The following is a 13213-nucleotide window of genomic DNA, read 5'->3' as shown; positions in this document are numbered from 1 at the left end:
GTATATACTGTATTGTGTATAACAGTATAAGTATACTCTGGACTAAATATTTAAAACTCAGTTAGCTCAAAGCTGAATTATACAGGATCAGCCAATAAGAAAGTGAATTTTTGGCTTTAGATATCTTACATTACTTTCTATTAAACCAAAATTGTTTTATATTTTATTTCTTCTCATCTTGGCAAATATTGCTATATGGTTAATGTTGCCTAATGATAAATTTTGCAGTTTAATACCTTGGTATAACTCTGTTCCACTTAGAGGAATTAGGGTACTCTATAGGTATTCCCAAAGTTTTATTTTGACTGCTTCCAGTCAGCTGTACATATTAGTTTTGGTTTACTTAAAAATGTTTATATCGATCATAATGTACACGCAATTAACAACATATCTTTGTAGAGTCTTCTAATGATGATTTCTTCTAATAAATTTCAAAACTAAATCCTGGTCTTTGAGGTTTTCTTTATTTTAATTGTAAAGACAACATTTTTAAGAAATTAATTTAATTACAGAAACAGCAAAGGTATAATTGATTCTACGGTTCTACTATGGCTTTTCATCGATAATTGTTTTAGAGAAATATGTTCCTTAACAGCAAATTAGTCCATGAAATAATTGTTTTTTTTATATGTTTTGTAATTGTATGCATATTTAATAATTGTATAAAACGTTTCTTCTGCTGACTGAAACAACTGGTGAAATATTACAAACGCTCTTATTTAAAAATTATACACCATAAAGATGTTTCATTGGTATCAAACGGTATCCTAAAGTTTTTCTCTACAATACTGGACTTTCAGCTAAACTACCATGTCTAGCCGGTCTCTCCCCTTAATCATTGATAAAAAGCATTGGTCTCAATATTTACAATACAATAGTTCCCAATTCTGATCATTTTTAAATAAACCTAAAAAAAGAATAACAATATATTTTCAAGTATAATCCCTGCATTTTAATGTTGGATGTATTTATTTTAATCAAAAAAAGAAACTGAATATACTCCAAAAAATATAGGGATTTTAAAATTAGAGTTTGACGCATGTGCTATATTAACCACAAACAAAAGTTTGATGTAGATATCCAAATATTTATGGCTAAACCTGGTATTCCAATTGGACAAAAAAAAAATATTTTAAAAGAAGAAACACAGATTAAAAGTGTTAGTTAAATTCATAAACGGTAATATTTTTACAAAATAAAAATTAAATATTGAAATATATAATTATAAAGAAAGCTGTTCCATAATTATAAAGAAAGCTGTTCCATAAGAACCAATCAGTTGAGCAAAAGAAGTCTTCAGGTATATGAACATTTATAAATTGACACTTATTTATAATTATAATTTCCTGAAGCAATTGCCTCTTTTTTTAAATTCCCAATGCAGCGAGAATTAACCGTAAGATAATTTAAGAATTTTGAATTTTTTCTATTATTGCAATTGATATACATATTTCTAAAATTGCAAATTGTTTATGCAAATTAATTGCAAACGGCAAGATTTATGATTAAAATAAAAAAGAAGATGAGAATTACATTGGTATCTTAAAGGCCGGTTATTTTTTAGTTTTTTTTGTTAAAAATGAATGCCCTTTCTGGCATTATCAACCTACACCTCAAAATGAATAGTTTAAAAATTTAAATATATTTAATAAAATAAAGCCTTGCTTTAAATGCCATTACAATTAATTGCGCTAAAAACGTTTTACTACGTGCAATTCTCTGCAGCTGAGCATAATACGTTTGTAATTGTAAATGTCAAATTATCATTCTTTTAAAAATGTTTGATTTTTTACTTTTTCCTGAGTCTAGTTTTGCCAGAAATTTGGGCATTTTTGTTCCGTAAAAACTTTGCTTTTTTAGCGAAACAGATTAATGCGATATTTCGTAAATAAATTGCAAAATTTTTAAAGAAACACAAAGTTTTGCGAAAAAGCGAATTAGCTGCTTTAGGTATTCATCATTCAAAAAAAGTTGATTTAACGATCCTTTCAAAAATTTTAAATTAAAATTTGCTTGATATTTTCCACCCAGATTCTAAAATGCAGTGAACATTTGTAAGTTTAATCACACAAATCAAACAATCGAAGTTTTTTTTTGATAGCCATCAATCAAAACTTTTGACACTATATACATGACATAAAACTTTTGCATAAGTTAAATTACTTATTTGAAGTTGATTGTTTTGTTAAGTTTATTAAGGGACTAGAGGCTTTATTTAAGCTCATCCTTACACTGTGATTTAAAGGTTTCTCTCAAGCAAAAATCGAGAATATTTTTGCAAATTATTTAATTAATTAAAGCGGTAAAATCAAAATCTAAGGCTTGCGACACTTCAAAGTCAACCCTGTCTTAAAAATTGATGAGACTTTTTATATACGGATGCTGAATCTATGTGCTTAATAGATGTTTTTTTAATCATAGTTTCTATGTACTGCAGAAAAAAGTAAGGACATTTTCTGAATTTTAAAACATCTAGCTCATGTTGCACTTCAATGATATTTCACATTATAAATACGCAATACATATCTGATAAATACATATTATCTACAGTTAATAACCAGAAAACTCTGGGATAGGAAGACGACTTTTAGAATAAAGTTATAAAGGAAAATGTGGGTCAGCCTCAAGATGACTGCTCTAAATTTTGTAGTGGTCTTCTCACTGCTAGCTTTTGCTATTGGTGGAAGGTAAGATTAAATAATACTCTTAACATCTCGGTTAAGCAATTTTTGTCTAAATATATATAAAGTATGAGTAATCTCTGTTTGTTTGTATATCCTATCATAACTAAAGAACCTTGCCTCAAGTTTTGATTTGGGAACTTGTGAGCACCTCGGGAATGTTCTTGTAGTTTGGATTTGAGATTCTGAATTAAGTATAGATGGACTTTTGTAGAAAAAATTGGCAAAAATCGTTATTTAAGACCAAGCACGGCTGGGTAAACGGCGGGAGTGACCATGAAAAACCTGGGCAACGCAAGTATATTGCATATAACATAAGGTGTGGGTAGAAAGGGAGGTTTAAAATATGGGAGTGTTCAATTTTGTACATTTTCTCTTTTTACATAGTAAAACTCGAACAAAAATTGTTTTGCGGATTTTATCAAAATATTTCTTGGATTTTCAAAATTTTCCAAAATCGAATTTTGTTAGAGCCAATTTTTTTCAAATTCTATCATCTTTGTACTAGGGTTTCCAGCGAACGAAACGTTTAGCGAAAAAAGGCGAAAATTTTCGGTCGCATTTTGCAAACTTTTTCGCGAAATTTAGCATTTTTTCGTGAAAATAAATGAAGCGAAATTTCGCGAAAATGCAAAAATATTTTTCCGCAATGCAAAAATTTTGTGAAAACCATGAGTTTTATAGCTGTAACAATTATTTGCTCAGAAGAACTTGTGGAATTCTCTGCTCTGATAGCTCAATATTTGAAGTTTTATTATGATATCAATTATTAATATAATTATATTAATAATTTCTCTTTCATTACTTTAATAAATTTTTGATGACGAGAATTTGATTTCATTAGCTATCTTTTTAAGTTTCTGTCTGTCTGTCCACAATAAATACGTTCAATTTTCGCATTATTTTTCGCGAAATTTCCTTTTATTTTTTTGACGAAATTTTCCAATTTCTTTTTAGCAAAATTTGTGCCGTATTATTTTTGCATTATATTTTTGCGAAATTTTCGCATCATTTTTATAGCGAATTTTTCAAATTATTTACGCAAAATTTTTGCACTTTCTTTTTCGCGAAAATTTTGCATTTTTTTATGAAACAGATTGAAGCGTAATTTCGCGAAAAAAGCAAAAATGTTTGTGTTTTTCACGAGCGAAGGAAATGCGAAAATGAAGCAAAATGGTAGCGAAAAAAATAATATCTCGAAAAATGCGAAATTTTCGCGAAACTATTTTTCTTTTCGCTAAACCCTACTTTGAACCTTCACTAGGGTCACGGAGGTCCCTCAAACCACGTGAGCCCGATCGGTTCAGCCGTTCTCAGTTTATTGGATACAAACAGACAAAACAAACCAGCAAAGTTTATATAGATGTCATTGTCACAGTTTACAAGTCCAATTTTTCAATGCCAGTTCATTAACGGTAGGTCTGTTATTAATTGCTAAAGGAATTGAGTCTTTAGCACAAAATCAAATATTTAAACCTCAATATCTTTAGAACTCGATGTTGTAAACCTTTGATATTTCAAACTCAAATTGTTTTATGTTACAGAATTCATAGTTTGAAATATCTAAGGTATGCAACATTTGGTTGCAAAGTTATAGTGATTAAAAAATCAGAGTTTGTGGCTAAGACTCAATTCCTTTTTTCTCAGTTGGAAGTTGGAAAAAAAGCCTAAAATCTGAATTTTCTAATATTTTAGAATGTACAAAAAGAACGGACATATTTATAAAGCAACATGGAATCAAGAAGTTCTGAAACAGGAAAAAAACAATTTTAAATCATTTATCATTATTACGATATGAAAATAGAGAAATAGATCGCAAATCTTACTTCAAGAAACAAAAATTATCTTATGAAATTAACTGCTGTATTATATTTTCACATTTTTTTGTTCTATAAGAGAATAACGCTGATTTAATTTACTGAATTTTAAACAAAGAATTTCCCCCATTTCTAGTTAAATCTATATTGTAAGAACAAAATGTATTAATGTTTTGATTTCTCAATGCCGTAATGTTTTTTTTATTATAAAAGAACATTATATTTTTATTTTCTATTTTGTTTATATTTTACCTGATCAAAAATCTTGTTTTGTGACGTAAGTGCGTAAATACTTGACATTGATATGAATTCAAGTAATTATCTCAAAGTCAAAACCAGGATATGATGGATAATGGATATGTTCCAAAAACGCCATATGAGCTGAACTACGTTAATTGTCTCAAAATAGGGATATGTTCGAAAATGAAAACAAAAATCATCAAAAACTAATTCTCAAACCTTTTTGTAAGTTAAAAGTTGACATTTCTTGTTTGAATGAAAAGTTTTAGCCTTTTCTAATAATGTATTGTCTAGTTTTGTTCAACTCTGCTTGGATTTAAAGATATATATGCTTGAAAAAGATCTTAAAAGATCAATTTAATTCCTATCAAATCATTCAGACATTACAACCTATAATTATTGATTTTTTTCATATATAGTATAGTCGATATTTCATAATATTTGTGATTTATTTAAAAGCCAATATTTCACTTACAGCTTGTCTTCATTATCAAAAATACTTAAAACAGGGATCGAAAAAAAAACGATGATTATAGGTTGTAATATCTGAATAATTTGTTTGAAATTAAATTGATCCAAATCAAAAATTGCAACTTTCTGAATTCATATGGGTTCTTCGTTATGAGTTCTTTTTAACAATTTTCTCCTTATATACACAACAGATAGAAGTAAAATTAGTTGTAATCACCATCGAATATTTTTCGATGTGAGCCTATACCCCCTTTTATTTTTGCGAACACTCCCTTTAAGAAAATTTTTACAATAATTCATTAAATTGTGGTAAAAAAGATTCCAGATGCTAGTCCTATCTGCTGTGCAGGCCTCTGCAATATGGAAAAGGAATTCTGCAACTCTTTTCATTACAACAAAACTTCAAAACTCTGCTCCTTGGCAAATGTAAAAATTGAATAAATTTATTTTTTTAACATAACTTAAACTTCTGCTCCTTGGAATTTTTTTTAGCAAGACTCTGCTCAATTGGCAAATGTAAGAATTATATTTTTTTCAATAAAACGTTAAACCTCTGATTTTAGGCATATGTAAGAATTAAATTAAAATCTTTTTTTTTAACAAAACTTAAAACCTCAGCTCCTTGGCATTTTTTTAGCAAAATTTTGCTCAATTGGTAAATGTAAGAATAATATTTTTTTTTCAATAAAACGTTAAACCTCTGATTTTTGGCATATGCAAGAATTATCTTTTTATTTTTTTTAACAAAACCATAAACCTCTGCTCCTTGACAAATGTAAGAATTAAATTAAAATTTTTTTTTAACAAAACTTAAAACCTTAGCTCCTTGGCATTTTTTTTAGCAAAATTCTGCTCAATTGGCAAATGTAAGAATTATATTTTTTTCAATAAAACGTTAAACCTCTAATTTTTGGCATATGTAAGAATTATTTATAAATTTTTTTTAACAAAATGTAAGAACTAAATTAAAAATTTTTTTAACAAAACTTAAAACTTCAGCTCGACTTGGCATTTTATTTAGCAAAATTCTGCTCAATTGGCAAATGTAAGAACTACAGTTTTTTTAACAAAACGTTAAATCTCTGCTTTTTGGAAAATGTAAGAATTATTTTTTAAATATTTTTTTAACAAAACCATAAACCTGTGCTCCTTGGCAAATGTAAGAATTAAATTAAATTTTTTTTTCAAAACAAACTTCAAACCTTTGCTCCTTGGCATTTTATCAGAAAAAATCTGCTCAATTGCCAAATGTAAGAATTAAAATGTCTTTCTTTTCAAATTGAAAAAAGGGTGGACACAATTTTGGTAGATTTAGAAAAAGTTTCAGATATTTAATTACGTGTTTTAAAATAAGATTCTAGTTTCATTAGACTCTAGTATAATGAAAAACAATAGGACAATTTGAAATAAGAATTTTTAACCACACTTTTTTTCCGAATGTTCAGTTGACCAAATTGGAAGATGTCCTCTTTGCTGAAGATGGAATAGATGTCTTCATTGATCTGGAATTCTTGAAACATCTGGTGGGTTATTCAGCCAATATCTATACTACACCCTTCATCCCTTCATTCTTCAACCAACCCTTCATGTGATATTCCTTCATCCTTTATCCCTTCTTCCTTCATCCCTTCTTCCTTCATCCCTTCTTCCTTCATCCCTTTATCTATTATTGCTTTTTCCTTCATTCCTACATTTTTTACATTTGGAACGAGGTATAGGCAAGGTTGACAAATCTATATGGCATACATAACAGTTTGTTGGTCCCCTTGGGATTAACTCCCTATAAGGCATTTGCACTGTGATTTTGTCAGGCTACATTTGTTGCATAAAACATGCTGGGTCCCTAATTTTTGATCAGGTTTATCTTTGCGAATTTCCTTTATAAGGATTGAAGTGAAGAAAAATCAGCCAATGAAATTTGCAATTTTTTTTATAAATCTTGATAAATTTATCTGGTGGGATGAAGTGATTGACCCTAGGGCACTTTCCTTAATAAAATCAGCTTATCAGTTCAACATTTTTCTTTAATTAATCCTGCTGATTTTCATAGAATTTACAACTCGTATTTTACAGTTTTGGTTGAATTAACTTGCTTCCTTTACATGTGCATGGGATTTGAAATAATTGAATTTATGTAATTATTGCATTATTTACAATGTAATTTTTATACAAAAATTACATTATAGATGAACTTATGTAAATTTCATGTTATTACGTAAAATTACGTTATTATTACACAATTTCTCAACCATTAGTAAAATATGTAATTTGGAAAACAGGGCTAGATCATCCTTGCATAAGGTGCTTATTATTATTATATTCATTCCTTGTATTTTAAGGTGTCTGAATGCCCTGCAAATAAGCCATATTCATTTGACAATCGGAGCAAATGTTGTGAGGTATTTAAAGCTAAATTAATATCTCAAGGACCCGGAACCAAATTTAATGAAATCACAACGTTGCTGAACTGCTTCTGGCCAATCAAATTGAATTGATTCAAATTTGATTCATCAATTCAAGTCCTTCCTGAGACCAAATGTAAATAATTGGAACAACGTCTAGATGCGGCTCAAATATGGGACATATGATTATGAGTATGGTTCCACTTGAAATTATAATCTGTGAAGATGTAGTTGAACCTCTTCTCATCAACCTGAATTGAGGCGCAAAATAGATGGGGTTTAGCTATATCCATGCAGTTCAACAACTTTTTGTTATTCATTAAATCTGGTCCCCAGACAAATGTTGTATTTAAATGAATCTATTCATAAATTTATCTTTCCAATAGTTTGACTTTTTTCATTAAATCTTTAATTAAAATGCATAAACAAATACCATTCAAGTTATTAAGGTTGCATTATGTGTGAAATCTGTTTAAGGATAACCTGGAGGAAAACTATACAACTAAGTTTCCTGGATTACTGACTCAAAAAAGCAAATCTTGCAGGTTAATAGAGTTGGGAATACTGTTGGTCAAGAAAAGTTGGAAACTCTGACATTATCTTTCCTTGATTCTGATACGTATAAATCTGCAAGCAACATTTAAAATAAAAATGAGAGTGTTAGATAAAAAAGGATTAATATCTCTATAATTTGAACTCAGACTAAGGATTAAACTTGAAAGACGCTTAAAATTATGTGGATAGACCAATAAACCTATTTAAATAAAAACAAAATGAAACCCATTAAATATCAAGAAAAAGTTGAGATTTTTGTTAAAATTTTACATATGTTTATTGTTCTATTCTCTTATAAATATTTTTGTTTTAGTGGAAAAAGTGTGGTATGTAAATCAGGAATATGCAAAAGAAGCAAAATTGTTGAATCAGTCAGCCCCTTTCAGGTTTTGGACATAGATTTGCAATTGGGCAATATAACTGTTGTTGGCGTTACTTCCAAATCTACAGCTGCTGAATGCGGCATAGAATGTGACAACAATGAAGATTGTCAGGTAAAGCCATTAATGAGGAACAAACATAGGGGAAATAGGGAATTTCCCATAAACAACATCCTGTTTATAAAAAAAAGAAACTGCAGTCCGCAATCAGAACAATCATTATTGTTCAACAAAATGGAATTTTGAATGGAAAAAACTCAATCTATTTAATTTTAATTATCCCCACAAGATCATGTTTCAAAATTTCAATGTTGCACATTTTGTCTTAACTCATTGTAAAACACTTTTACTCAACCCTCATATTAACAAATACCCATTTTCAACATTAAACATTATTTACCTATACTTTTGTTAGCCATCAACTACTTTTTTCAACCAGAACATTAAAATACTGTAAAAACCTTTAACAATCACTTATTCTAAAACTGAACAAAAAGTTCGGGAATGGTTTTGAAAATAAAAAAGTGATCAGTTAGAAGACATGAAAATAATGAAATGAAACAAATTTATTGGTGGTTCAATCAGATATTTATTATTATATTTAAAAGATCAAAGGTGGTTAAGAGTTAAATAATTATTAAATTAATGGCATTTATATTTTCATCTGATGCTTTTGTTAATCTGGTGGAAATTTTAACATGAATTAAAACATTTAGGAGTAACATTAATTCACTATTAGTTTGTATTATCAACTCATCGAAGAACCATTTTAAGGAGAATTATCAGTTTGTTTTTATTTTTTAAATGTTATTTTTAGGGCTGGACTTACAATGCACAAAATTGGGCTTGTTACATCAAACAGTTCAATGGTGTTGAAACATATTTTTCTCCTTTTGACACGTAAGCTCAAAATATACAAAAATTAAATTAAAAACAGAGAACTTCTTCAAATTTGTCTCAATGTTTGCTCCTCTCTCAAGGTATTTTACAAGAACAATTTACTAAGGAACTATTTTAAAATCCCAAAAGTATAATTTTTGAATCTATCTATAAAAGTCCAGAAAAAAAGTTTCCAGAAAAAAACCTTGAATCAAAAACTTTGGAAAAAAGTCACTGGAAATGAAGTCCTGTGTTTTGGATTCCTGATACTTTTTTCCCTAAAAAGTATTGGAGGTTGCCAATTCAGTCTTAGGAAATTAAGTCCTGAAGAAAATATATGAGAAGAAAGAAAAAACCCCAAGAAATAAAGTCCTAAATTTTGTAAAATTGAGGTCAAGTCTAAAACGTTTTCATAAAAAACACTTTTTTTAAGCATCTGTACTTTGAATATAGCCATGGATGTTTTTAATATCAATTACCCTTTTTTTTGCATGGTTGTAAACATCCTTAGTTCCAATGCATTTTCTACTATAATAGGACTTATAATCGATTGGGCGGATTTTTGGTAATGTCAATTTGGTAATGACAATTTGGTAATGACAATTTGGTAATGACAATTTGGTAAGGTGACAATTTGGTAACGACAATTTGGTAATGACAATTTGGTTAGCTCACAAAGGTGACAATTTGGTAATGACAAATTGGTAACAACAAAAAAGTGACAATTTTGTAATAAAAATTTGGTAACGTCAAAAAAGTGACAATTTGGTAAACGAAATAAAAGTAACATTATGTAAAATTATGTATTTCAATGTTAGGAAGTTATTAATGTTACTTTTTATATGTAGTGCTTGCCCCCTAGCCCATCCTAGCCACAGCGCTCGGCCCAGAAATTGTCTTAACCTAACCTAACCCAAAATAATGTAAGAAACAGCACATTATTTAACATTTAATAGCCCGCAGTGCTCGGCCCCCTAACCCACCCTAGCCGCAGCTCTCGGCCCATTAATTGTTTTAACCTAACCTAACCCAAAATATTGAGAGAGACAGCACATTATTTAACATTAAATAGGCCGCAGCACTCGGCCCCCTAGCCCATCCTAGCCGCAGCTCTCAGCCCAGAAATTGTCTTAACCTAACCTAACCCAAAATAAAGAGAGAAACAGCACATTATTGAACTTTTAATAGGCCGCAGTGCTCGGCCCCCTAGCCCATCCTAGCCACAGCGCTCAGCCCAGAAATTGTCTGAACCTAACCTTACCCTAAATAATGTGAGAAACAGCAAATTATTAAACATTAAATTTAATTAAATTTAACTTTTATCAACAAATTTTCACTTTTTTGTAGTTACCAAAATGTTATTACCAAATTGTCACTTTTTTGTAGTTACCAAATTGTCATTACCAAATTGTCACTTTTAAGACGTAACCAAATTGTCACTTTTTTGTAGTTACCAATTTGCCATTACCAAATTGTCACCTTACCAAATTGTCATTACCAAATTGTCATTACCAAATTGTCATTACCAAAAATCCGCCCGTCTTTTTTTCCAGGGATGTTTTTGTTTAAAATCATACTGGAGCCAGAAAAAAAAGTCTTAGAAAATAAAGTCTTGAATTAGTAGGACTTTTTTCCAGAGACTTTTTAATAAAAGGAATAAATCCTCATATTTTTAATGAAGACCCCAGGCCTTTCATCTGAGACCCCAGATTTCACAGAGAATCCACAAGATAATCATTTGAGACCCAAAACTTTTTGTTTTAACCCCAAGTTTTCACAGATTTACACTAGAGCCCCTCAGATCTCCAATAAAATTTGGGGTTCTTATAATTTAATTTGTTAACAAATTGTTAACAAATAAATTTTGTTTTAAAGTCAAATCCAAATTACGAAAAAATTTAAAAGTGTTCCTAACTGTTCAGTGTACATATTTGGGCCAGTTGACAGGTAATGGACAAAATTATATTACCCCTCCTAATTTACTGATTTTATTTCAGACCAGGTGTAGCAATATCTGGTTATAAACCATCATTTACTGGACTCACTCTAGATGATTTTTGAATAATCAGTTAAAAATTTTAAAACATATTTGTATGTTTTGAACAAAGTACACACATTTTAAATCGTTTGTTCAAAAAAATATGATGGTTTTTTTGCTAAACAAATGATGAAAGTTTATTTAATGAAAGAACAATTTATTAAACAAACAATTTCACAAGACATTTGCCTAGTGAAACAATTAATGAAATATAGATTGTGAATGAACAATATTTTTAAGAAGCCAATCTTTACTTGCCCTGGGTTTAATTTTGCCTTTCTTAATTATTAGAGAAGTCCCATCATGCTTTTTATTTTTATTAAATGCACCCCTTTTTATAGAATGTCAACCCTCCCCAGCTTTAAGAAATTATTTCTTTTCTAAAATCAGAATATGCAAACTATCCACCTCCATGAATATGCAAACTATCCACCTCCATGGCCCAAATAAACCATTTAAATCATTTTGCCAATATGATTAATAAACTCAGATTAGTTAACCCTTTTGCAACAAAAAAGAAATGCGATGTGGTGTTGTTAAAACCAAGAACTCCATTATTGGCTATTTATCTTTGTATGGGAACACCAATGTTGGACATTTTTAGCAGTTGTAGGCAAAACAAATATTTATTTAATATAGCAGAATAAAAATCACTGAAGCTGAATTTTCCATTGCATTACGTTTTTTTGTTTATAATGATAAATAATTCAGAATATTTCTAGTTCCTTGGATAAAGAAAAAAATAACAAAATAATTAAAAATTTTGATATAATTTATTCAATAATATTGATGTGATCGCCCGATTACGTGATTTTGAATAACATATACAATCCTGAATTTTACAGTCTAGCTTTTCAAGATTCTATGGTCCTCCAATTACTTCCAATTTATTTGTAATTTGTCTGTAATTGACAAGGCTTTACATACCATGTCACTTAACCTGCAGATATTTTTATTTTTAACAATTTATCCCTACATGATTTGGCAATTTTTTTCTGCTAGTTTATTTTCAAATTTATATGGTTATTTCATAAAATTTTTTTGTTTTTTAAATATGTGTATACACAAGTTTTACATAGCTTTGTGGTAAGCAATGTCTACAATTTTTTCTTAAAGTTTTTCAGGATTTTTCCAAAATAATACAATAAAATAAAGGCGTCTCCTGTTAAATTGGAAGATTATGTAATTTTACTGTTATGATATGTAGAAATCATTAAAAAATAAATGTGTTTAAAAACTAGATGATCTTTTTTTAATATTCTTATCATCTAGGTGCGATAAATAAAGAAAATTAATTTTAACACTATAAGATCTCAAAATGGAGTTTCTTATTAACTTTAAATTTTTCCCCAACTATATTTTGCGTGAATGAGAAATTCTTTTAAATAGTGTACAGAGGGTGGATGAATATTCGCCATAGTTTTGATGAATTTTCTAATGCAAATTGTTTATTGGTGTATATTCAACATTTTTAAAATCTATGCGTTATTGAAGCAATTCTTTTAAAACAACCATTCAAATTTTTGAAATGTTAACATGTCATATGTGTATTGTGATTTTTCAACAGATCTCATTAAAATGTACTGCTTTATGCTTCTGCAATATAAATCATAAATAGAAGAACTTGATTTATTTATTTTTGATATTTTCAGAGCACCTGAAACAGTGAAAAAGTAAAACAGTAACAAGTTCTAATTTCATTCTATTGTTTCCTTAAAACTTTTTATATAAAGTATTTAGATTTTTTAAA

The 13213-nt window shown here is 28.9% G+C and overlaps 1 protein-coding gene across 1 annotated transcript; it reads left to right on the top strand.

Annotated features, from left to right (window-relative positions):
* Positions 1 to 1033: 1033 nt before the first annotated feature.
* Positions 1034 to 12639, top strand: LOC111711825 (uncharacterized). The gene is made up of 10 exons (XM_023486276.1): positions 1034 to 1300; positions 2607 to 2687; positions 4377 to 4437; positions 5528 to 5635; positions 6655 to 6732; positions 7549 to 7608; positions 8089 to 8156; positions 8480 to 8660; positions 9364 to 9446; positions 11423 to 12639. Exons 2-10 carry the CDS (start codon positions 2611 to 2613, stop codon positions 11484 to 11486), a joined length of 780 nt encoding a protein of 259 aa, XP_023342044.1. The 5' UTR covers positions 1034 to 1300; positions 2607 to 2610; the 3' UTR covers positions 11487 to 12639.
* Positions 12640 to 13213: the final 574 nt, after the last annotated feature.

Source organism: Eurytemora carolleeae, unplaced genomic scaffold, assembly GCF_000591075.1.
Source record: "Eurytemora carolleeae unplaced genomic scaffold, Eaff_2.0 scaffold1141, whole genome shotgun sequence".
NCBI classification, from domain to species: domain Eukaryota; kingdom Metazoa; phylum Arthropoda; class Copepoda; order Calanoida; family Temoridae; genus Eurytemora; species Eurytemora carolleeae.
This window is presented reverse-complemented; position numbering and strand designations above follow the sequence as displayed.